The 25,443-nt window shown below is 37.2% G+C and overlaps 1 protein-coding gene across 1 annotated transcript in view; it reads right to left on the bottom strand.

Annotated features, from left to right (window-relative positions):
- NCOA2 (nuclear receptor coactivator 2) overlaps window positions 1–25,443 on the bottom strand; it is a 192,107-nt gene that overhangs the window by 44,680 nt on the left and 121,984 nt on the right. The window contains exons 6-9 of the mRNA XM_034065672.1: window positions 7,258–7,361; window positions 2,632–2,809; window positions 1,045–1,230; window positions 49–150 (exon numbers count right to left, since the gene is read on the bottom strand). Of these exons, the coding sequence (XP_033921563.1) occupies window positions 49–150; window positions 1,045–1,230; window positions 2,632–2,809; window positions 7,258–7,361 (570 nt within the window). The remainder of the gene's footprint in view (window positions 1–48; window positions 151–1,044; window positions 1,231–2,631; window positions 2,810–7,257; window positions 7,362–25,443) is intronic.

Raw genomic sequence — 25,443 nt, 5'->3', positions numbered from 1 at the left:
GAGATTAAAAAACCCAAACCACAATGAAGATCTCCTATTTCACAATACCTTGTAGATCCTGGCGAGTAGTAAAGCTCTCTGATGAAGGAAGAAGTGGTCTTTCCTTCATTGGAGCTCTTCTTGCAACACAAATCAAGCAAGACTGCAAATCTTAAAGAAAAATGTTACTTCAGTAATTTGCACACAAGAGGAAGATTCTGTTTTCAAAACGAATTAAGAAATATTAAAAAAAAGTACTTAAAATCTTTTTGGACCAAAAAATTAGATTTTGTGCCAATAAAAGGATAGACAGAACTAAATGGTTTTACATCCTCATTGTTTCACACAAAATTAAACAACACAGGAGATGTGGATTTGTTTTCTTTTTTAGAAGACAAATTATCAAGAATTCCACCACAGCCCATAATTATTGGCACGTGTTTATGCATATACCTCTACAGCAACCACTCAGAAAATAAGTAAAAAGAAGAATATACAGCATGCACAGAGAGCACATTTCTTAAACACTCACCATTTCATACCTTCTAAGCCACATTTCTTAAACATGCCCCAAATGCTTGCTGTCCCTTGAGAAAGCAGCTTCATAATAAACCATTTTTACTTATCTGAATAGTTAAAATACAATCTGAGGAAATTTACCTGCTGAAGTAGTAAATGGTAAAGGAAATGGTAAACCACAATTGTCTTCAAATTCTAAGAACTTGAAAAATTGCCCATTGAAACTTTCCTCCCAGTCAGCTACATGCTTCTTACAATTGCAATGGTACAAAACTAGGACATTCCCTTAAGGTAAATGCAGTTTCTCCCAAATTCAGTTGTATTGTTTTAACAAATAGGTGCATGCAATTGTATACACTCATAATCCAAGATGAAAGCACACTTCTACACTTAAATGAAAAAGGAAAATTCCTAAAAACTCTTCAAATTTCAGGATTTAGAAGCCACTTTAAAAACTCTACCTCACTTTATCAACTGAACCAAAACTGCTGACCCACAACAGCACAGAAAGAGAAAATACTAAGACAAATTGAATACAGTAATTACCTTCACCGTCCTCCTTGAATGAATTTGGTTGAGAAACAGCAAAGCACTGCATAGTTTCATATTTTTGATGTGCTTCCTGGTTATCATGGCCTTCTTCAGCATCAGCAAGAGGTTTTACCAGCATTCGACAATTAAAGGTATGGCTATTACGCCTAGGAGTGTCACCAGACCAAGATCCCCCGTTCACTAAGCAAAGCAAAGATCATATAGTGAGATAAAACCTGGTAGCAAGCATTTCTGATGCTTATCCACAGGAAATTAATCAAGGTGTTTTGCAGACTGGTTGGGAAACAAGTTAATTTAACAACAACAATAACCTATTATTAATATTAGAGCCCAGAACAGCACATAACAAGGTCATTTATAAAGCTAACAAATGTTAAGAACACTGTTAATTTGTTCATGTATCATGTTTTTTTTTCAAGTGACTTTATAACACAGTAGAAAAGCAGGATAAAAGTCTAGATATTGGTGTGTGCGTAAGTTATACAGTACAGTGAAAAGCCTACTGAATGAAGTTTATTTTTGTTCCTGGAAGAAATAAGGTGAGACGTAGGATCTGCCCAGTGAATTTAAAAGTGCTTAATACAAAAGAAATGGCAGCATTGCTTAAAAATCTGTGCCCAGATTTGAAATAGAAATTAAAACTAATATGCATTTATAAACCCAGGAAGCAATACAACCAGGAATATATTAAAATATAGTCTCAGCTACAACAGGAAAGACTGAAGGGATCAGAATGACCTGGGTGCAGAGATGGATAGAACTGAAGCCTGACACAGTGCTTAAGGCAAGTAAAAAAGGAAACAAAATCCTGAGATGCACAAATATAGGTACTGGACATCAGAGTGAATTAATGTAACACCACATAAGGAAATAGCAGGGGTCATATTTAAAATACCCTTCACTTGCCTTCTTCAATCATAACATGCAATAGAGGCAGTAATTTATGGGGTTTGGTTTTTTGATTTTTGATTCTTCAGGGTTTAGAAGTAAAGTCATAAATGCTAAAGTGAAATGCATAATACTTTTTAAACTCCTGTAACTGAGGCACCCAGTATTGACTTTCTCTTTTTTTTTACCTCCTTCAAAAACCAATAACCTTAAACCCAATACTAATATGAATATAAAAATGGTTGCAATTAACAAAAACATATTTGAAAGTCAAGGGTAAATACTGGTTAGACTAAAAACATTAAAAAAATTCTAGCATAAGGAGTTTTCTAATTTTTCTTTTATATTCCCACTATCTTGGACCATTCTTAGCATAACCAGCCTAGACAGAGAACTATCAGAGTTCACATAGCTAAATGCTGCCTTTCAATGATTCACTCTGGAGATCCATTAAAAATATCAGCTAACATAAGTTACTGAGAGTGATTTTAACAAATAAGAATCTGAAGAGAGCAGAGGATGCTTTTGAGAATAATATTAATCATTCATATGGCCTATATATACATTAAAAATAAATAGTGTATATGATGAAACTGTAAGTAGTGAAAGGACATTAACTTAGGTTACTGAAATGCTGAATTATGAAACCAAAGTTAAACAAGTAATGGTATGATATGAGGAAAAGATATATACCTAAAGATTTTGGCAGCAGGATTTTGACGAATTCATTGTGGTCCCCTACATGCAGGATGCTATATATGCTTGTGTTCATTAGCTCTTCTTGGTTGTACCTCAGGTACTGTGTCACATTCTCAGAAACAAACACAACATTACCTTCTGGGTTCACTACAAAGAAGAACCCATCTAGGGCCTAAAGAAAAAAAAAGGCACATAGGGAGAGAAAGAGAATGAGGGAGAGAAACACGATTAATAACATATTAATAACAAAATAAACAGAAAGTAAATATTCCCTTCTGATGACATAGCTTAATCTTTCTGCATCCATCCCAGTTCTTATAGTCTTGTCTGTAATAGCAAAAGACACGTTTCAGACTGAGCATCTAATCTTACTTATATCAAACCAGTGTAAAAGCACTGAAAGGTGCACACCTTGCAAAATCATGAAATTGGCATATGAAAACAAACCAAATCTCCCACCCCAAACAAACAAGCAAGCAAAAATAATGGAAGAAGTTGCTATCTATCTGCCTGACTATGAAGTAAGAGACCTGGTCCAGAAGCTGGTTCTGCTAAACCTAGAGCCTGTTTGCTCCTCTGTGCAGCATAAGGAGACTGATTCCAAGAAAACACATGGCAAAATGGACATGCACAAGGCAAGAAAAACTGGGAGGAAAAAAAGAGAGAGGCTCTTTCCCCACACCCAGCAGTGCATCTTCAGAGAAGTGATGCCCATGCAGCCAGGAACCCAAGGGATTAAATGGAGAGTAACAGAAGCTGAGAGGAGGCAATGAGCAGTGAAGCAGCTTTAGTCTACTCCCAAAACGGCTTTCATTTTTTTGTGTGACACCAGTTTAGTTCAGTCCACACATGATCCAGGGAACAGGAACCAGACTTTTACCTCTTCAACTCAGCTCCATGGTATTCCAAAGGACTTTAAAGTTTCTCTGAGGAAGTGCCTAAATGAATCAGTTCTGCTGACTGGTTTCCCTCCCCCCCTTATCTCTTGTGACAGTGACAACCCAGCTGCAGCATTCTTTCCAAGATATCTGCTGTATGTTATCTGAAGCCTAAGCCAAATACTACAGTACTGCTACCTGATGAGGATAAGCAAAAATTTCAGTATCAGTAAGAACTTCTCTTGCAAACTTCCTTAAGATGCAAGCATGACTGTGGATTGTAGAAGTACTTCAGAATACATCCCTCTTAGCTTTATGTTATGTGAGCAAATAAAGGAGGATACATTTAAACATGCAGCACCAAAGCTTTTGGTCTGAGCATTCAATTAACAGTTAACCCATATGGGCTTTGACAGCTTTGCTTGATTTATTCACCTCGTGATGGATTGGTGAGAAATCCCTAGAACAACTGTTTACTATTGCATCTCCAGGGACAGAAACAAGTCAGAAAAACAGGCAACCCATGATCCACTATGTCTTAATTAAAACTGAGTGGATCCATACTAAATCTGAACTCAACTCACCGCAAAACAGTCTAACAAGGAGGAGCTGCCATGAGAAGTGTCTACAGGCATACGGCATTTTTGATAGATAATCAGACCTTGGCTGGACTGGGACCTAAGCCACTTGCTCTAGTCAGAACTGCTTTCAGAGGGAGGTAGGACTACATAAGCTCCAGAGGTCCTTCCCTGGAGCTTGCATTCATGTTTTTGCTAAAGGGGAGAGATGGTGAAAGCACAATAAGCAGAGTGGCTGAGCCAATGGTTGCCAAATGCTTTGTTTGTTCTATTTTTAAATTACAGAATAATAAACCTCACAAATAAATATGCAAGTATATACCATTCCTGATTGCCTCTAGGATAAACTAGGTCTTCTTTTTAACTCTGTTAATTGTCACAAATTTTAATCTCTAACTTCTTTTTTTTTTTGTTGCTGCCTTCTTGTTTCTGATCATTCTTGGTTCCTTCTCTAAATTCACTTTCTTTGGAGAGCTCCCTGCTTTCCACATACCTTCATAGTATGCACAACATTTTCCTGCTGGCTAGTAATTAGTTTAACCAGCAATGATTTAAAAGATTTAATTAATTGAGGCTCTAATACAATTTTCTATCACCATCTCTGCAATGGATTAGTGTCTGAGACTGCTCAAAGCCAAAGAAAGCATGACCTCTTTGGTTAAGTCCTTTCTACATTGTGACAGCTCCCTGTACCGTCTGAGGATATAAAGAGCTGGACCAGAGTGAACTGAGTTGGCTGAAAACTAATGCAAGAAAAAAAAGAGCAATGAAAAAAAAAATATGCTAGCCACATCAGTCCCTGAGCTGGCCCATTGTGAAACCACATTGCGTTTAGAGCTGGCAGAAGGGTATGGGTTTGGCTGAACCACTCTGTTTGGCAGCAGTCAGCACTTACAATGGTTCAAAGGGATGGCAAAACCAAATCTATTGCAGATGTTTATTGCAGTCCTAAGGAGAAAACTTTCAAAGGCGGGGATGGCAAGAGATTATGACAGTTACTCGTATCCCACAATAGCCTTCAGTTTTCCTTATTTCCTACTATGGCAACGTATTTGGCAAGGAGATGCTCTATACTGCTACCTTACAGATGTTTCTTGGTTTGACCACAAAAGTGGTCATCTAAGCCTAGAGTAACACAGGGCCTTGTATGCTAATCTCCCATTTCTTTCTGTTCTGTTAATAAAATAACCTTGTAGGTAAGCAGCTGCAGGCTTTTGAGCAAGTTAATGCACCAAGCCACTTAAATCTTTTAGAAGCTTCCAGTTATGCAATAATTTCTTAATTCTGCCCCAGATTTATGCCACCACAATAAGCAACTTATCTTCAGAGCTACTGGGACAATGGGGAAACAATTAATGGACAACAAGCTGGAAGAGAAAACAACATTATTTTAGATGATATACTGAAATAGGAAATAGATTTGTGCTCTTTGAGATGTTGTCAGCTCTCTCTTGACTGTTTTTTAATCCTTTCTTCTTATCTACTTTATGCTTTAACCAAGAAATATGTTAAAAATTTCTCAGGTGCAGCAGCTGCATGATGAATTTTACTCACTTTCTTCAGCTGGAAACAGTATTTTGAGGATTCTTCAGTTTTACTCTTTAATAAAACCAGACAATTATATTTTTATACCAAATCAACTAATACACTGTTCATCAGGTTTTTGAAGAGGTTCTATAAAGGGGCTCTGTAAAGATGAAATAACTTAATTGCATTTCCTTAATAAGATAAAGACACAAAGAAAGTATCTCATCTTTTCACAGCAAACATATAGCAACTTTCAGTCCTTTTAAGTTTCTTGGTGCAAAAGGACTCTGGTTTATTAATTTAGTTCCACAATCTTTCATTGTTAATATGCAATGGTTTAACTGCAAAGGAAAACTAAATTAAATGGAATAACGGAACAGACGGGTGATTTTACATGTCATGTTTGCTGCAATAGCCAATCATGCGAGATAAGCTGGGGAAAAAAAACCCACCTTATCCTTATTTTCCCTCTGAGTAAAATAGGTCCTTACAAATAAATTAATAGAAAATTAAAGATAAATTTTAACATAGCAATGTAAGAGATTAATGTTTAACTTTGTTTAATAGCAAAACCAACAACATTTGATTCAGTGAGCATGTATAATAATTATTAAATAAATTAATTTCTTACCCCTACTTTTCAAAGAAGAATGTTTTCACTCCAACCTGTCTACTAATCTGCTTAGTACTGTAATTTTGGAGCCTTTATTTTGCACACAGCACGGAAAACAAGGCTTTAATCTCACAAATCATGAAAAATAATGCAAATACTTAAAAATGTTGTAACTTGCATTTTGTTCCTGCAACATTCAGAAATAATGGAATAATTCTGCTTCTGCCAAAGTTGGTTCCTTTAGTCCAATTCAGAGTTTGTGTTTTATCTAAAGTAACATTTATTCTTCCTTACAGATGAAGTCCAGTCAGAACAGGACTAAACAGTTTGAGCTTAAGCAGATAAAGCAGTAGTGCCAAAGGACAGTAGCATATGACATTAGGATCCCAGGTAACATACCTACCCAGCATTACTAGTAGTACATTTAGAAGCTAGGTTTTAACCATGCAGCCTTTTGGGATATCAAAATAACAGCTAAAATCAGGCAGAAAGCTTAACCGAATAAACTAAAATGCATGTCTTGAAGAGCCTTCCTAAGTTACTTTCATATTCTAGAGGAAAAGAGACATGCCGTAAATGCTGAAATTATAAAACTTTAACACAGTATAGCAATGATATGCAATTTTAGAGGAAGGATTATTCATGTCTATACTACTGTATATACAGATCAATGTTTAGGTAAAATACGTCTTCCAAATCTGTGGCTTAGAACAAATAAAATACGCACATGCAGACACTCAAGACTTGTACAGTTGAAGCCCCCCACATCTTCTGCATTACAAAGAAGCAGAATTACCTCTTTCTTTGCCTCTCCCCACCCCAAGTTATGGAAAGTTTCATCACTGAATCCAATAGAAATATGCTACCTGCTCTAAATGACATAAGCTTAAGTAGCCAGGATGGCTTGTTTCCCTTCAACATTCCTTTACAATGACCTCTGACTGCACTTTTCCATTTTATTACACTGCTCTTCATCCTAGGGGGAGCAGAACTGGTGGAAATATAGGAATTTTGTGCTCTTCACCTCAAGCATCATTGGTCCAAGTGCATCCTTGTCGATGACACTCTGACCCGTAGATGATACATCTGCTTTTTGCACTTCATCTTCATTAGCTGCTGCTGCTTTTTCTGCAATAAAGAAAACTACGTGTTAAATGACAGAAAACTGCTAAGTGATACAAAAGAGCCCACAGAGCATTGAGGATAGCTATGAAATGGTTACAGTGGATCAGTTCTGAAAATGAGATTAAATAGTGTCCCATAATGACTAAACAGAAGTATAACTAGTATATTTGCCTCTCAGTTTTGCAGTTTTATGACACAAATAATTTCTGCTGTTTCTATGCTAGACATTTTACTAAACTACAAAACATATCACTGGGCAAAGACAAGGGCTCCTTATGAAGGTGTGATGAGTAAAAGCCAGGATCAAGGTGTATTAAAAGGCCGATCTACAAGAGCATGCAAAGCTCACAGCTGAACAACTTTTCCACGATTGCTATATATAGAAGGTAAAACATAAGTCTGCAATCTACTGTTCCAGTACTGAGAAACAGCAGCCTCCTTTCTGTTCCCATGCCTCCACCCACATTTTTACTATCACATAATTTTCATACTGCCTTATTTACAATATGTTATTAAAACTACATACAATTTCAAGTGCTGTATTTGAAAATTACAGGCAAGAAAATAATGATTTAAGGTTTCTGGAACATAATGCCACATACTGCAATATGTTATATACGGAGAAACACATCATACCCCACTCCAAATGTAACCAATAGTCATATACACTGGAACTTTCAAATCAAAAGAATTTATAGTTCCTATAAAGTAATGGACTGTATTAATTTTTCTATTTCAAGTATGATATTGGTTTTAAGAGAGAAATAATAAAAATAACAAATCACTACACAAAATACATATTCTACACTTAATATTGCTAGTTCTATACTTAAAAGTCTTTTTTCAAGAAATTAAGTAAGAGCTAGTGCTATATTACAATCTAGGATATTACAAATAATTAAAGATGTCTTATTTTTAATATTATGAATTAGATTATTTTAATAAACATGAAAGCACACTGAAATTATGGTAACAGGAATTTCTGCCTTCTACAACAATAAACCAGAAGATTCACTGTACGAATTACTGAAAGTACCATGCATAGATGGAGCAAAGGACCTTTGGAAAATAACCCTTAGTGAAAATTAAAGCATCAGTCATACAAATTGAAATGTATCCAAATGTACAGCATTTTCCACTATCTGTAGATCTGCAATACTGCAGCCAAAGTTCCTCTGAACAATTTCCTTGGCAGAGGTTATAAGGTCAGTGTGAATATATGCTGCTTAGACATACAATAAAGGAACTGCTTCTGAGAACCCCTGGGTGTTCTTCCATCAGTGCTCACCTGCTGGCAATAAGGCTTTGGTCATCTGGGCTGTCTGATCCCAGATTTCTACCGTTTCTCACTTTCACGAATAAAGATCCACTAAAATCTTACCTGTCTTCTTAGGGTATGTTCATACACATTATAACACCATTGTGAATAATGATAAAACAAAATTGTTCTGGAGATGGACTGCTGCAACTAATGGAAAGATATTAAATCACTTTGATTAGCATAATCTGATAGACATAAATACACTAGAAATAATTCTTAACCTTTCCTCTGCCACTTCAGCTCACCAGGATACAAAATTAATATTTTTGGGTTTGATTGACGACTGCAGTGGGAATATTTTTAATTCCCCACCCCCGCCCTTGTGTTTTTCTTCTCTTTTATTTCTTCTTCTTCTGGCAAAAAGCAGAGATTAGGTGTGACAGACAAAAAGTGAACAATCCTTCCCATACTACAATATAGCAGAAGTGGCACCATATGATGATGCGATTCTGAAAACATGTTCTAAAAATTGTGAAAGAATTCTAAAAGATGCTAAAAATAGGGCTGAGCTTTTAATAAAGTCAGTGATGATATTGTTTCCCATCTGTTCTTGGTAGCATAAAATGATCACTGGTTTCACACTGCAAAATATTATAATGGATACAGATACCAGTTTTCTGCTTTCATCCCTTCACTGCTTCAGCCATTGATACCATCTTGAGTATCAGAGAACATGTGATTATTCTCTATGTGCTAGAAATAGAGGGGCAGCAGATATTGTCCAGCAATGGTATACAAGCACATTCATTGCCGTGTTCCTTCATTTCTCAAAGACTACTTTTACTGACTATTTTTCACTATATTTCACTATTTTTCTAACACAAAACTTTTGCTGAAGATTTTTTTTACTCTTGAAACCAGGAATTCATGCAAACTACTCATAACATATCTATCAGAACAACTGTTCTCTTTCATGCACACACTTGAGGTTTTATACAGAGAAAAAGAAAGTTTTCAATCACTACGATGGCAATCAGCACAGGAGCTGCCATAGTGAGTAAGACCAAGGACATCTCAAGCCTCAAGTCTCACATACAGTCCCTGACAGCAGCATGGAAATGGCTCCCTGTTTCTCTATTTAAACACTTTGATCTCCAACTGCTCCTGTTCCATTATCACAACCATTCAACCTCTCCATTTTCTTTTCCTTTAGACATGCCTTTCCACAGAGGGCCCAACACCTTTCTGGCATCAATAAACACTACTTGCTCAAGAAAAGAGTGTTATGAATGGAGAAAATATGAAAATACTATTTGGACACAAATGTTGTTTACCCACCTCTCCCGGTGATGGTGACAATGTACACTACACTACTTGTGATGTCTGGCTAGGCATTTTGAAATACTTATAAATCACTAGTGCTTCAAAATGATGGACTTCATAATGAGATCTGTAACTTAATTGTGTAAGAAGTTAAGTGGCTGGAGAGATTAGAAGAGGCTACACATTCAGGCCACAGGTCCCAATACATTTATTTTAGTGGCTCTGTGTAGGAAACAAATGGCCTCAGACAACCTCCGAGTAGGACCATCAGTAGCTTCTGTTGATGTTGTAAACTGTAGCTACTGATAATGTTCAACTACAGAATAAATTATCCATTTTTGACAGAGCCACAAAGCCGCTTGTGAAGACTCTATCAGCACATACGGGAAAAGTAAGTGCAAACCCTGTCAGCAGTGTCATCCTGACAGCCAGCCATGGGGAGCGTCTTGAAATGCAAATCTTTTCTTCAGCAATGCAGCACGTGGGACTAATTGAGGACAAAAATTTGCTGCAGGAACTTTGGAAAAGAAAAAACTGATACACGAATTTCTCGTGCCGACAACACACATTTCTCACAAGTCAGTATTTTCTGTTTTTCTTAACAGTTCCAGCTTCTGGTGTTAAGAACTGGTGCAAAAACGTAAAGTTTACTTTTCCTTTTTTTACTTCTATCTTTTTTAGGTTCACTGGGGGCCCTACAAACAAATCAAAAGCACAGAGAGTTTATTATTTCTACACTAGAGTAATGATTTTTGAATGCTAGGGGTTAGGAAAATAACTGCAGAGGCCCAATCTTGCAAAGCCTCTCAGAAGCCTTTTTTCCAGCCCCATGGGAATTGCTGGTATTACCCTGTGACTAACCACAGCCGCTAGATTTTTCCACTGCAGCCACTAACAGGAGAGGGGGAGCCGGTTCCCTGATCTCACCTTTCAGTGATGCTGCCTCTTAGAACAGCAATGCCCCTGTTCAAATGTAAAGCACTGGGAAATTGTTACCAGGCATCCTACAGGCACAGAGGCTAGAGCAGAGCAGAGGTTTAGCATGGAAAAAGAAATACAGCCTTGTGCCAGCAGAGGAAGTGAGCACGGTGGAAAGGGGCTTCCCGTGGCTTCACCTCCACACAGGGAATTCTCTGCTGAAGAAGGAGCGTTATACTAGAAACTGGTCCCATCCTTATGAATATGGCTACCAGGGATTAAGTGTATTTTATCTAAATTACAGCAGAACAAACTTCACACACATGAAATAATTATTAGCTCTGCTCAATTAAGAGTTTAGCCTAGAGAAAAAAAAAATTCAAATAGAATAGAAGCACTCCTGAGAGACACACTACAAAGAATATATACATCCAATTATGTAGTATTTTAGTGATGTATGTAATTTAAACTGTGGATATGTTTATAACAGCATAAGAAGTAATATACTAAAATACTTCTTAATATTTTCAATTGAGCATCTTCTTAGTGTTCATAAACGGTATTTACTTTTCTATATTAATACACAGAAGAAAGAAGGGAAAAAAAGCCCTCACAAATATTTTCTGACGAATTTATCAGTAGGAAAGCCTTGAGCTTTATTTGCAGCTCATTCCAGCTTCTGAAAGCAAACCTTTGTGAAATCATATTAGTTTAACAGAAATCCGTAAGTCAGAGAAGAGAAGCCAAAAGCAATAGTTTGAAGTCTCCTGCTACATTTTAACTTAGGAGGCCTTCTTGGTTTTCCATCCTCCCAACTCAAGCTATGTCAGTTCTCTGGATTTCTGACAGCACACTCAGAAAGTGCTACTGATGGGCATCGCCTTCTCTTGGTTGTGTTTCAAATCCTCCCTTCCTACAGGTGGGAAGGCAGGACCAGTTGAACCACCCCAAAAGCTTTCTTTGTATTCAAGCTCTACTCCAACTTCCTTAAGGAAACCAGCTACAATATTATTTCCCCCTTGATGCTCTCTGTAAAACCAACATGTATTTTCAAAGTAAAGAATGAAACTGTAGCCTCTGTCGGGATTGCAAAAAGATGAGGCATAATCTAAAAGAGAAAATTTACATCAACACACATTTAGTTTAGCTCTTCACAGAAAAAGAGGAGCAAAAAGTAGATGCTTGCAAAACCCTGGACAGGGCTCTACAAATTGCTGAGGAAAGAGGTCAAAAGAAGAAAAAAACCCAACTGTAACAGGCAGAATTAAATTTATGATCCAATACTGTTTAAAACAGGTTTTCTCAGGTGCCACATATAATTCTTGTTCTTCATAAATTTCTGAAATTGCTACCGAAATGCCACATCCATCTCAAGTCATATACCCTCATTCATATAATAATAGGTAAAAAATATAAGTTTTATTATAAAACTCAACTCTGCACATTAGAAAAATCACATGTATCAAGAAAAATCCATATAACAGTAGCAGTAATATCACTTGGAGGTGATTGTAAATGCTGCATGTTTAAACATGCAATGAAATTTTACACTGCAACTGCCTTGAAAACAACTTATCTTCTTCATTTTTTGCATGCATTAACCAACTACTTTTGTCTTGCCTCATTCATATTTGTAATTTTACCCTGTGCCATACTTTTGATCTCTCCTGAATTGCCATGCAAAAATAAAATCCAAACAAACAGCTAAGGAAGCAGTAAAAGCATGTAACTGGCCAAAGATAAGGGTACAGTATAAAAAACTAATGTTAACATATAATAGAAAGTATACTTAGCAAGCTGCTAAATTTTAGTTGCCATTACAGTTTTACATACTAGATGCAATAGCATTTGAAATATTAGATTTAATAACATTTGTGTACCACTATTGCTAATAATATTGACTAATGATATTGCTAAGTCATGATATTTCAAGGCCAAGTTGGAAGAGGCTTTGAGTAACCTGGTCTCTTGGAAGGTATCCCTGCCCATGCCAAGGGCTTGAAACTAGATGATGTTTAGGGTCTCTTCCAACAGAAACCATTGTGGTAACATACAGGAGACTTCTAACAGGAGTAAGGCTATACAAGAAGTACTTTCAGTTGTATCAAATTGAATAAAACTACCCCTAATCCCCTGCAATTCCCCCTAGCCCCCCCCCCAAAAAAAGCTTGTGTTTGGTAACGTGAGTAGTTTTGGATCACTACACATGATGAAGTAAAGCAGTGAAGAACGTGTGAGTTATTTTGATGCTGGTCAACCACAGGCAGGGAAAGCAGCTCTGCCTTGGAGCTGTGCAATTCCAAGCACTATGATCCATGGCTCATATGGAACGTGATACCCACATTCACATTCCTTACCCAGTTCCCATTGACTTGACACAAGTTCTTTTCATTCCCTGAAAGCAAGTAATTTTTCAAAAAACCAGTGCCTAAGAAACAGTAACTATTTCAGCAATCAATTTTAAGACCAGATTATCCTATCCCTGTGAGTAAAGTTAGCTACTATTTTAGGGAAGTGATTATGTAGTGAGGTTGCTCTTTCATCATACAGCATGCATCTGTCCAGAGCAAAGAAGCTATTAGACTCTTGAATACATTTTTTTCCCCCAGAAACTACAGATCAAGTCTTACAGGAAGAACTATGCAACATCTCAGGAAGGTTTTAGGAGGTAAAACAAGGGAGAATTATGCATCTGCACAGAACTAAAATTAGAAAAGCTGCCATATGGCTCTGTGAAGCCAGCAGCACGTTCTTATTCATTAGGAAGCATTCTGCTAACATAAAAACACAAGGCCTTCCTGTGCTCTCCAAATGTGTTTATCTTTTCAACATTAATGCACGATATATCATCAGGCTGCTGAAATCTCCTGCAGTGCATATTAAAAAAGCACAGCTGCACTTTTTCTCAGCACGTTTATTCACTGTGAGCAATCTAAGAGGATGGCTTTGCCCACCTCCCTGACACACAGCCCTCTTGTTAGCACAACTTGGATCACCTTCATCTGGAAAGGACCCCATGCCCACCCGCCTGCTCTCCCACCCAGCCCAGCAGTGCCCCATGTCTTCATTCATCACACCCACATGGTTCAGCTTTACATCTACTACTGCTGGTGGAATCACACTTAAATGGTAAATGACCTCAGGGCTTAAGCTAAAAGCCCTTGGAAAGCTGTAATCTCAATTACTTGCTCAGGAGTAGTAGCACTTAAACTGCCGAGAATCCTTCCTTGTGATTCCTTCCTTACGGTGTTTTCAACTTTTAATTGGAACAGCTGCTTTCCCGTCCCACCTTCCCACTGTAAAGAAGCATCAGTAAGAAATGAGCTCCACAAAAAGCTTTGCATTCTCTCAAAACCACCAAATACAAGCAGCAAACTTCCAGTGAAGCTTTTCAAACTTTGAGTGATGTCTGCTCTTAGAAACTTCAGTAACAATATCCAGTGTATAAAATTTTCATGGACACTGGAAGTAAAACAAGCACTGGAAAACCATGATGGATTCAGGAATATCAGCAAATGGAAGTAATAATACATAAAATTAAAACTAGTTTCATTTCTCTTAATAATTTTTACATGTCTCCTCATTCTTTTTTTCTACAAGTCAGCATTTCTGTCACCCAATGCAACTTCTATAAGAAGTACTGTCTGAGAAATATTTGCCCCCAGCTCACTTAAACTGGAACAAGGACAAAACAAATGAAATTCAACTCGCCAAGAATAATATTTAACTGCTGGACAGAAAGAAGTCTAGTATCTCTGTATGTATTTTTTACTAAATACTTTAATAGGCATGCTACTACCTTTTCCTTGGGTTCTTCTCTTTCCCATTCTCATTTTGCCTGTCTTTTCTGTCACCACATGTACAATCCTATTTTTTCTCACATTATTACAGAACTCAATGGTCTGCGTCTTGGAAGTGAGGAAGAGGACATGCAACAGCAATGGAAATGTCCCCTCCCTCCTCTCCTCACCCCAGGAGCCAGTTGGCTCCAAGCCCTGGGAGCTGGAGGATTTCAGGCCCCCTCTCCTGGCACATGGTTCCATTCAGAGCACTGAGGGCGAGTCTCACCCTTTATAAACGCACTTAAATGTCTTCTCTGGAGATTTCTATCTCCTGATTTTAACAGTGGCAACTAGAAGTGACAATGTTATTTACAAAAATAGCATTATCTGCAGAAATATGTACTTACTGTTCCCAGATTTGTCTATCAAATGCACTGGCAGAGATTATTCACATCTGAAATTACTTCAGAAGGTCACCAGTTTCTGGTAAATTAAGGACTGGGGAACTGAAATAAAACCCAGAATTACAACACACTTGCTGCTACTTAACTGAAGCATAAAGTGTCCTATCTGGGACCTCAATGGCGTGATCCATCCCCAGCACACAATAAGAATACAAAACACCACAGCAAGTAAAATAATTTTCCTGCTGAGATTACTGATAAATAAAAACACTAGAAATAAAGGCACAAAAGGATAACTGTCATCCTACCATTTCAGTGGAATCTAAAGTGAATTTCAAAGAAGCCCTGGATCCAAAAAGTGTTTCTCACGCCATGTCTCATTATAAACTGTAAGGATATGTCAAAGTACCACATTGTGAGTGGAAAGTTATTTTTCATCTCCTGAATGTAGAATTAAGCTTCCATTGCAAACATGAACTGCTGGACATGCTGTAACATAGACCTTTTCCACGAAGGTTTTTAAAAAAGTGGAAAAGAATCTAACTGGGTGTCGTTTTCCTCCTGTAGAATTTTTAGACAGGTCTTAACTTATTAAAATATTTGAGTACATTCAACGTACACTTTTATATAAAACTAACGGGTGTGCTTAACCTGCAAGCTGACAAATTGAATGTGTGTGTATATATTGATGTTTTTAAGCTATATTCTTTCCCTTTTCTCCAAAAAGAAAACTATCTTTCCAGGTATACTGACTGACTAGAGAAAGAGCATAAATAAATTAATCATCAAATGTGCTACCTGCCCAGGAGACTTCCTTAGCAAAAGGCTAAAATAGAGGATGGTGCTGAGAATTTTAAATTTTCATTGGTTTAAAATGCTTTTTAAATGTGGGGGGGTGGGGTGGGGTGTGTGTTGGTTTTGTTTGGTTGGTTTTTGTTTTGTTAGCTTCTTGGTTTTTTGGTTTTGTTTCTGCACTTACATTTCCTAGGAATGTGTATTAACCAGTATAATCTCCAACCTCTGACTGGTTGTGGTGTAATTTAGACTATTTTATAGCTGCCTAAAATACAGTACTTACACAACAAAGGAATACACATGTTGGAATAAACACATTGCCTATCCTTATTGGTGCCTTACTCCAAAATACCCTCAATTTTATCAGTCACTTATTAGTCTATTCTGAAACCAGATAAGCAAATTCAAACATATGTATCTGTAGCTGTATACACAAACATACATCCGCGAAATAGTTTTACCTCTGTTGGTATTTAGATGACTTTAAAACACTCATGTAAACTACTCAGCTGTACCTGATAACAAACACCATGCATCCATCAGCACTGACTTAAAATGTGGTACATTAATATGGCAGAATTTCTAATAAAAGAAACAAGCTAACTGACCTCTGCACTGAAATATTAGACACAAATATTTGGCATCACTCAGTTTAAAAAAGTAATTATTTTCTTTGGTATGTACTGAATTAGGACAGAAAATTTTACTGTGTTTTTTGGCATTTACATTTTTATAAGTGTTAGATATTTACTCAGTGAGTAACCTCATCTTGTTTTGATAATTCATCTCTAAAAACATTATTAATGTTTTCAAAGACAAGAAATACAGCAGGATCTGATAAGTTTTTTCAAAGCAGGGCTCCATCGTTATCTTAGAAACAATATATTGCTTTCATGAAAGTTAAGAGCTCTCCAGTTGCTTCTTTGACGCGCAAAAAAACAGGCAAGATTTTGAAAATAAAGATACAAGGGTTAACACTCTTTAGACTAGAATCTGTGGATGCAATTGCCAAGCTAATTAAACTTATAGGTTTCCAAAACTTAGGCCAAAATAACATACTGGGAAGGAATATTAATCTAGACAGACTGTTTCTTGAAGCCTTACTCTTACATACTCAACCAACTGTTAAAAGGAAACAGATGACTCCCTTTCTTCGAATGCCACATCGTTGTGATTACAAAATCTCTTATTTACTTTAGGATGCTGAAGATAAATCTCTATGACACACCAACAGGCAAAGATCTTTTTGCTTTTATAAGCTGCCATCAATGACTGCAAAAATTTTCAAGAGACCTAATATGTCACACCAGCAAGAAATATGATGGATCATGGGCTCCCCATGAGCCCACAAAAGAAAGTTTCCATAATAAAGCGTAGGCCAAATTGGAGCACAGATAATTGAAGACAGCTAAGGAAGAACAGAACAAGTTTAATTTAATGTGTCCATGCTAACATGTACAACGGCTCCTACAGCTTCTAATATTCCAGATTGTAGCAGATCTTCTACAAAAAAGCTCTAAATCATTAAGGACAAGTAAAGTTTTCTGCCTATAATAACCCAGTGTTCAGAAATAGAAGCTGAGCCTCTCTTCTTGTCTAACCCACCATCACAGGCCACAGCCAAACATTTAAGTCAATTTAGAAACAGAAATGTTCCTATTACTGCAAAGAAAGCTAAAGGAAAAGCAAAAGCTTCCTAAAAGAATCTGTTTCTTACTTTCCAACACTAACTATTCTATGATTCTATAATTCCTACTTAAAGGAATGCTTTAATCCGAATCCTTTGTGAAATAGTGTTTCAGATTCATTTCATATATTTCAACAGTGGCTACCTTGTTTCAGGTACATTGCTCTTGGAAGGATGGTGGTGACTGTTAACACCTATATTTAAGATATTCTCTAAAATTAAAAGATCTTTTTTTATTACCCCAGAAAAGCTAGGCTTATCTTGCTGCTAAGATTTACATCCAGACAAAGTCACTTACCTCAATTACATTAATTTGTTCTGTCACATCTTAAAATGCCTACTAATAGAACTGATAGGTACAAATAGGCTCCCTTCAACAGACTAAACCATACTTAAAACATAATGATTTGTTACCATTTCTTGTTCTCTATTTCAGAGTCATGAAGTTGGGATCAGCACTTAAGTCTTAAATAAGTCAGTATAATTCATAAACAGAAAAATAACTAAACCCAAACAGTACTGCTTTCTCTATTTTCTCAGTTCTCCTGAGAAGAAAATTTGACCTGCCTTAAAAACAGCTCCCTTAACCATGGATGACAAGCAGCTCACTGGAAAGGATGCTCCATGTCCCCTTAGCACAAAAGCTGGTAATGTAGGTCTGCAGCCAAGCCCATTCATCAGATCAGATCAAAAATGATAATTCATAACTTTCTCCCCAAGTCTGCAAATTACTTATTTTCTTGCAAAAAAGGAACATGGATGCCTGCTTCTCACTTCATCCATTAAAGCACTAACAGATGAGACATTTCAAATAACAGTTATTTCCATAGGATTATGGGTCCACTTGAGCCTAAACATTTAAAGATACAGGGGTTTGAGCTAAGGATCTAAATTCTATGTCATTTGTTGATCTGGGCCAAAGCTCTTATTTAAAAAACAAACAAACAAACAAAACAACAAAAAAAAAAACCAAACAAAAAACCCCTAACAGCCCCCCTCCCCCCCCAAAAAAAAACCAAGAGCAACTACCCTTCACCCCAGAAGCAAACAAAAATACAGGAGAAGAAACTACCCCCCACCTTTGGAAAGGATTTGAGCTGTTGACGTAAAGAATATATACCCCTTGTCTGAGCTTCTAAAACAAATGACAACTCCCAGGATCATTACAGAGCTTGGGGAAAGGAAGAGGATTCTTGCACCATAACTCACAATGACCCTGAGAAAACCAATATCCTCCCTCCGTTATATTTAATAAAGGCTTTATGGACTGGCTTCTCTGCCTGTATCACTGCCACAAAAAAAGCAAATAAACAAAAAAGCTTACTGAGCATATTTACATTTTAGATTGCCAATTGCAAACACATAATTATAATTTGAACATTAAGTACAATGGCCTGACAAGCTGTATTATAATGTTCAGTTAAAATCAGCATCTCTAGCAGTTACACAGATGGAGCCTCAACTTTCAAGCTTAACAGTAATCACAATAAACCTTGATATCAATCAGTGTAACACTCAACGACTCATTAGTAAGTTTTGTCACATACCCTAAAACTATTTAATGATTTCTTACTGCAGCACTAAGAGGAATAACAATATCAGAAAGAGAGCAGATGGAATAAAACTGTCACAGGTATGGTGGTGCTGGTCCCAGAATTATGGCTAAAGCACACTCAAGGCAAGAGAGAGCATAACCAGGAAAGAAGTGAAAAACAAAATGCAGGACAATTCTTAAAAAGGAGAGAAAACAGAAAGGGCTGGAAAATAAAGCCCTTCAAGAGAAGAAGAAATAGGTGAAAGCAAAGAAAATTCATTCTACATAAAATACCATTTTTGACAGCTAGAGGCAGTCAGAAAAGTCAAGAGGGATACTAAGAAATAACTAAAGATAGAAAAATAAACATTCAACTATTTCCTCCTAGCTAGAGGGGAAAGGTTTTGTACAAAAGAAGGAAGACAGGAAGAATTTTATGTTATTGGCACAAAATACCTCAACATTTTTCCACTAAAAACCAAAGCAAACAAACCAAGAAAAATCTAAATGAGGATCCTCTGAGTTTTCTGATCTATGTTTAGAACTTACAACCTTGGTATCTCTTCCTCCTCTTCTTTTTTTTTTTTTTTTATTTCCAGATGAATCAATTGTTATATTAAAGCACACTTCCTCTTCTATGTTGAACATAGGCCCAGACCTAATTTGACATAGAATAACCTGTCTCTGGAAGACATCTCCTTCGGAAGGATCATGGGAATTGCAGGTTGTTCCAAGTCTTTCTAGGAAATTGTGCCTCAGAAGGAAAAGTACCAGTAAAAAGCTACTGCTCTTCATGCTCACAAAGCTTAAGCTGATAAAGGACTGTCTACACAGATCTCTATAACACATCCAAAGAAGTTTCACCAAGTGACTCCTGCATGATGCCAAGAACCTTCTCTGAGTTACAATATATATTTTGAAGGACATTCAGATCTGTTTGGGAGGGCTGATAAAAACTACCAATGCCTTCATTAAGTTGCTTCAAATTTCAGTTAACTTTCCACTAAGAATCTATACCTTACATATGAGTTGGCTTTGGCCACAGATTCCAGCTGTTAGACTGCATCCTCCCATTGTGCACTAAGGAGTCTCCTGTAGTGGGCATACTGCATAGCTCCATTTTGCTTTGCATCAGTAAGCAAAGCAAGGTTTGCAGGGACATGCCCTTCTGCTTCAAGATGAATAGAGCCTCAGCGAGTAGAGGTACTGCACTGCTGTTTCTTCTAAAGGGACACATGGATATTATTTCAAATAACATGGCAATACCTGGAGCATCTCCAGTTACAGAGTATCTACTTTGAAAGTTTTCTGCTTTAGCAGAACTTAAATTTATGTACTTATCTTCTGACATTTGCTCTGATCTTGTGTGAGCTAAAGAATGGCTTGCTTTTAAAGGGAAGAGGGAGAGCATGTGTGTCTTTAAGAGTGTGGCACACACACTAGAAGTACCCATTGTCTTACAAAACACATACACATGTGCCAAACACACTCCCAAGGATGAAAGGGAGCAGAAGGCATATATGTCTTGGCTTTCTAACCATCTGTTTGAGGACATTCAACAGTGTACAAGCAGAGCAAGTAACTGATCACTTGCCACATCACCCTTCAAACTTCAGTATATGTTTTTTTTTCCAGTTGTACACTGTGGGCTTTCATAAAAGAAACCAAAACATGAACAGTAATTGTTTTTTATAACCTCAGTTATTTTATATTCAAGGACCCCTATATTTCTAACTAACTGTCCATATGCAGTATCTCTGACAGAAATAACAAAATGCATGACCAATTATCTTGCTTCTAGTTTGAACACAGAGGAGCCTTTGATCAATACCTCTTTTAATGTGCTGTGAATCCACAGGTTTTCAGAATTGAAACATGGTATGAAAGGCATTGCACCCTATTGTGAGTAAATATTATATTATCACTTTTCAGGCTGAAGTCTTTAAAAAGAAAAGATAAAAGCTTTGTAACAAAAGCTAGGTTTCTTATAATAAATGATGTTATTTTGACTGAAGTATCATCACTACTCCCAGCAAATTAATTTGCTATTCCATAAATTGAGCTCCACAGAGACAGTTAACATAACATGAAGTCTCCTTCCTCATTTACTTGCTTTACATACTGCTGAGATTAGTACATTGTATTCACTAATCTGAAGTGCACAGCAAGCACTAGTGTACTATAGTCAGCACCTTTTACACTGCATACCTTCTAACAATAAGTGGCTACAAACACAAAAACTAAGACCCAGATCAGAAGCTCCCAATTCTTCCTTAGCACCTAAAATCAGCATTTGCTATTGATCAGACACCTCTGAAGACAGAGCAGCTGGTGAGAAACACTAGGCTTGAGAGCTTAGTTCATACTGTGGAGGACTAGATGTCAGCCCATATTTCTGTATTTTATTTTTTCCCCAAATTTAGAATTTTAAATGCATTTATAATGTTTATAGCTTACATGATAAACTGCAGGAGAAAAATGTTAAAGTGTGCAGTAACAGTTTTAAGTGCAACCTGAGACTAGTGCACTATCTGCCAGGAGGTAGTCTCCAAAATCCTAAATTGCAAGAAGAGATGTCTCCATCTTTCCTATACATTTTTACTAAACTCCCACAAGTATACAGACCATTCTATGATCATTAAATTTTAAAATAACAAAACCAAAATTTCAATGAAAATATTTCTGCAAAGGACAAAGAGGGAATGCTTGAGATATATCCCCCAAACTATGTTAAATACAGGAGAAAATTCCCAATCAGTTATGGCTTTCCCCAACATTGGTATTACAGACCTCTTAGACTGCAACCATCCTTGCAGCAACAGAACATAAACAACCAAGCTCCACTCCCTTACATTATTTTCTTTTTTGATCATTTAGAAGTTATGAAAGAAAACAAAGATCAAAGAAAAGCAAAATACAGGTGAGATGCGAAACAAACAAGAAACTTTTCCTGTAACAGCTGCCCATAATTACTATTTCTGCTTGAAAAACACCACTACCTTAACACTTAGTTTCTTTTCAACTTTGAGCCAAAACTTGGAGTCAAAGCTTAGCTTTCTGGTCTAAAACTTCAAGCAAATTATCTCTAGAATTGTCAATCATCATGACTAGAGTCAATCATCACTGACAAAGCTGAAACCCACAGACAAGAGACACATTAAGTGACAGTCACTGCCATGCCCAACAGTACCAAGACAGCTGTGGTCAATAGCCCATGGCTCAGTCATTGCTGGCACACTTGGACCCATGTTGGAAGGGGCCCCAAGGACCTTTGTGGAGGCTGATATTCTCCTCCCAGTCAAATAAAAGAACCTGCTGGGGCTCACACTCAAATTCACAAATGCTCCTGTCAGGGTAAGGAAGGGAATGGAAACTCATGTCCAGGAGGAGGCAGGGATGGTCAAACTATGGATGTTCAACAGCTGCCTCATTTCCTGCAGGTTAGTCTGCAGCCTGCACATCAACATCTTTAGGACCACTCTATTACTGCTTTTAGTCAAAACAAATAGTAACAAAATTGACCTAAATCTCCTAATCAGATGATGAGTAAACAGTCTCATTAACTTTGTGGAACAAGGCTACATTTATTCTAAAATAGCAGATAGGATGTAAACCATGATTAGGAAGCAAAAATTACAACAATCCACTAAATCCTATCAAGTGCTGGCCTCACAATTTTGATTATCAGTTTGATGATTATTTTTGTCTGTTTTCTTGAAGCAGGGAAATCACAGGATCACAGAATGGTTTGGGTTGGAAGGGACCTTTAAAGATTCATTTAGTCCACTCCCCCTGCCATGTGCAGGGATATCTTCCACTAGACCAGGTTGCTCAAAGCCTCATCCAACCTGGCCTTGAACGCGTCCAGTGATGAGGCATCCACAGCTTCTCTGGAAAACCTCTTTGATTGCCTCACCACTCTCACAGTAAAAAATTTCTTCCAATGTCCAATCAAAATTTACTCTCTTTCATCTTAAAACCATTGCCCCTTGTCCTGTCACTACAGGCCTCAGTAAAAAGTCTCTCTTGGTCTTTTATATAAGACCCTTTTGCATACTGAAAGACAAAAATAAGGTCTCTGCAGAGCCTTCTCCTCTCCAGGCTCTCTCAATAGTTTGAGCCCAGTGTGGACACAGTTTCATGTCATGAAGGCATCCTCAGCTACTCCTCTCATAACTCATATTAATTAGATTATAACATTGCTTCAAAAAAAAATATTGGTATAGCTAAAACACCATAACTTACATGTAGATAAGGCCTAAGTCTTGTCCTGCATGTTACACCACTCTGGTAGAATAAACAAACCCTGGGAAGTTCCACCTTGGTGGGTCTTACTGGCTAATTATCACTTTTTGTCAGAGCCAAAAAAGAAACGGATGGTCTGCATTACCTAAAACCAGTTTAAACTGTTCAGTGAATCAGTAGCTCTCTGGAGGCATGCAAGTAGTAAAGTCAACACAACTGGATATTTAGCCAAGATGCTTTACAATATACAGAGGAAGATCAAAGCCATTTTCAATGCATCAAATTCAGCTGTAGGTAGAGGAGACACCACTGCAAAATCAGTAATAGATTTTTTTTTTGGTAAATGTTCTGTATAAATTGACTTCACAGCACAATTTCCTCTGACACTTAATTCAGTCTTTAAATCTTATCAGGCTGAAAGTACAGCAGACAGAAATAATAATGGGCATGCAGAACTCCTTCAAAAATAAGATTCAAAAATTGGCATCAATTTTAAATCTCTTGCCATCTCAAATATGATTAATATAAAAAAATAATTATGGTAAAATTGACCAACTAGAATGTTTGCAACACCAAAACAAACAAACAAAGCCCAAGTCTACATATGCTCTCCTGTCTTAATATCCCAATTTGCTAAGATATTTATGCACATAACTTTAAACCTTTAAGTAGTTCCACTGATTTAACAGGGATTACTCATCTGCTGAAAGTTACGCAGTTGCTTAAATACTTCGTGAAATATGAATCTAAATTAAGTTCTGATAAATTCAAAGTAGCAGCAGCCAAAGTAACACCTCATTACAGCTTTAAGACCATGCTGTTTTCCTTTAGCAAGCAATTTTACTTGCAGACTGGTGCTGGAGGCAACAATAGACTATCTGCTGGAGTGACCATGTGATTACAAAGTAGTACTGCTACAGGGAAGCAAAACCTGCTTTTGCTATCAAATGTGAAACCAGAAAAAGATGATATATATAATTAACAACAAGCCTTTTAAAATTCATTTAGGTTCCATAGTTCTTGCATGTCTCTCTTCACTAAGTACTTCTCCCTCTGTTTAGCTTTCACATGGTGATTCGTTCTGTCCAAGGTCTCACTTGTAAGGCTGTTCTGAAAACAAGATGTGACAAATCAAAGGTGCACTTTAGCAGCTACACTGATAATCACCACCCTGATATCCCTTCCCTGTACTACTGAAAACTGATCTACAGGACACAAAACCTCTTCAGAAACTTGTGACACATGAAAGCTGGACGCTACAGGAAAATTGAACCAAGAGTGGATAGTGGAGATGCTGAATTCCAGCAGGTTGCAGACATTCAGGTAAATTTCCACCAGTACTGAGCATGGCTTTTCTACTCTTCTGAGCTGAGGCTGATGTTGAGAGAATGTCCTTAGCTTTCAGGTGTTCCTCCTGCTTCCCATGTGACAGAAATGCATAAAGGGGTACTGCGTACTATCCAGTCATTTCAAAGCATTTGCAGAATGTGGATCATGTTTTCCTATCCTTCTTCCCCAAAAATCTCTTTTAATGTTAAAGGGAAGTGTCCCTTAAAACCCAGTTGCCTCCCCTGATAATGTTTCTTTTGTGAAGAAGTAACAGTGATGCTATGAGTAAGTGCTCCTACCTAAAGAAGATGAGTTTGAGAGACAGATGTAACTCTCTTCCTGTTTAGTGGTGGTATCATCATGTTTGACTGAATGTGGCCTGGACTGGAAGTTGAAGTCAATGATCCTTATGGGCCCCTTTCAACTTGACATATTCTATGATTTGGGGATCCTTTGGCACAGTAGGTTATATCCCACAGTATGTAAATCTAAATAATACCATTGAATGCCATCCTAAAAAAGGGCTACAGGAAACAGAAAGGCATGGAGAGTAGGAGGACAGAAATAAAAGAGATGCAGACCTGGAGTTTAATAAAAGGTATTCAGGGGACTGGAGGGGTTAAAAAAAAAAGATAAATAAAAAAGTCTTTTACTTGATGTCAGGACACATTCTTCAGCATTCATACTGAAGGGGTCAGAGGAGACTGTTTAGCTAGAGAAACTGCTGAAGAAGCTTAAGGTGATCTTCAGTATCCTCTGTATCCACTGCATTGCTGATATCCAGAGAAGAGGGTAAAAGCACAATGA

This window comes from Melopsittacus undulatus, chromosome 1 (assembly GCF_012275295.1).
Source record: "Melopsittacus undulatus isolate bMelUnd1 chromosome 1, bMelUnd1.mat.Z, whole genome shotgun sequence".
NCBI classification, from domain to species: Eukaryota; Metazoa; Chordata; class Aves; order Psittaciformes; family Psittaculidae; genus Melopsittacus; species Melopsittacus undulatus.
This window is presented reverse-complemented; position numbering and strand designations above follow the sequence as displayed.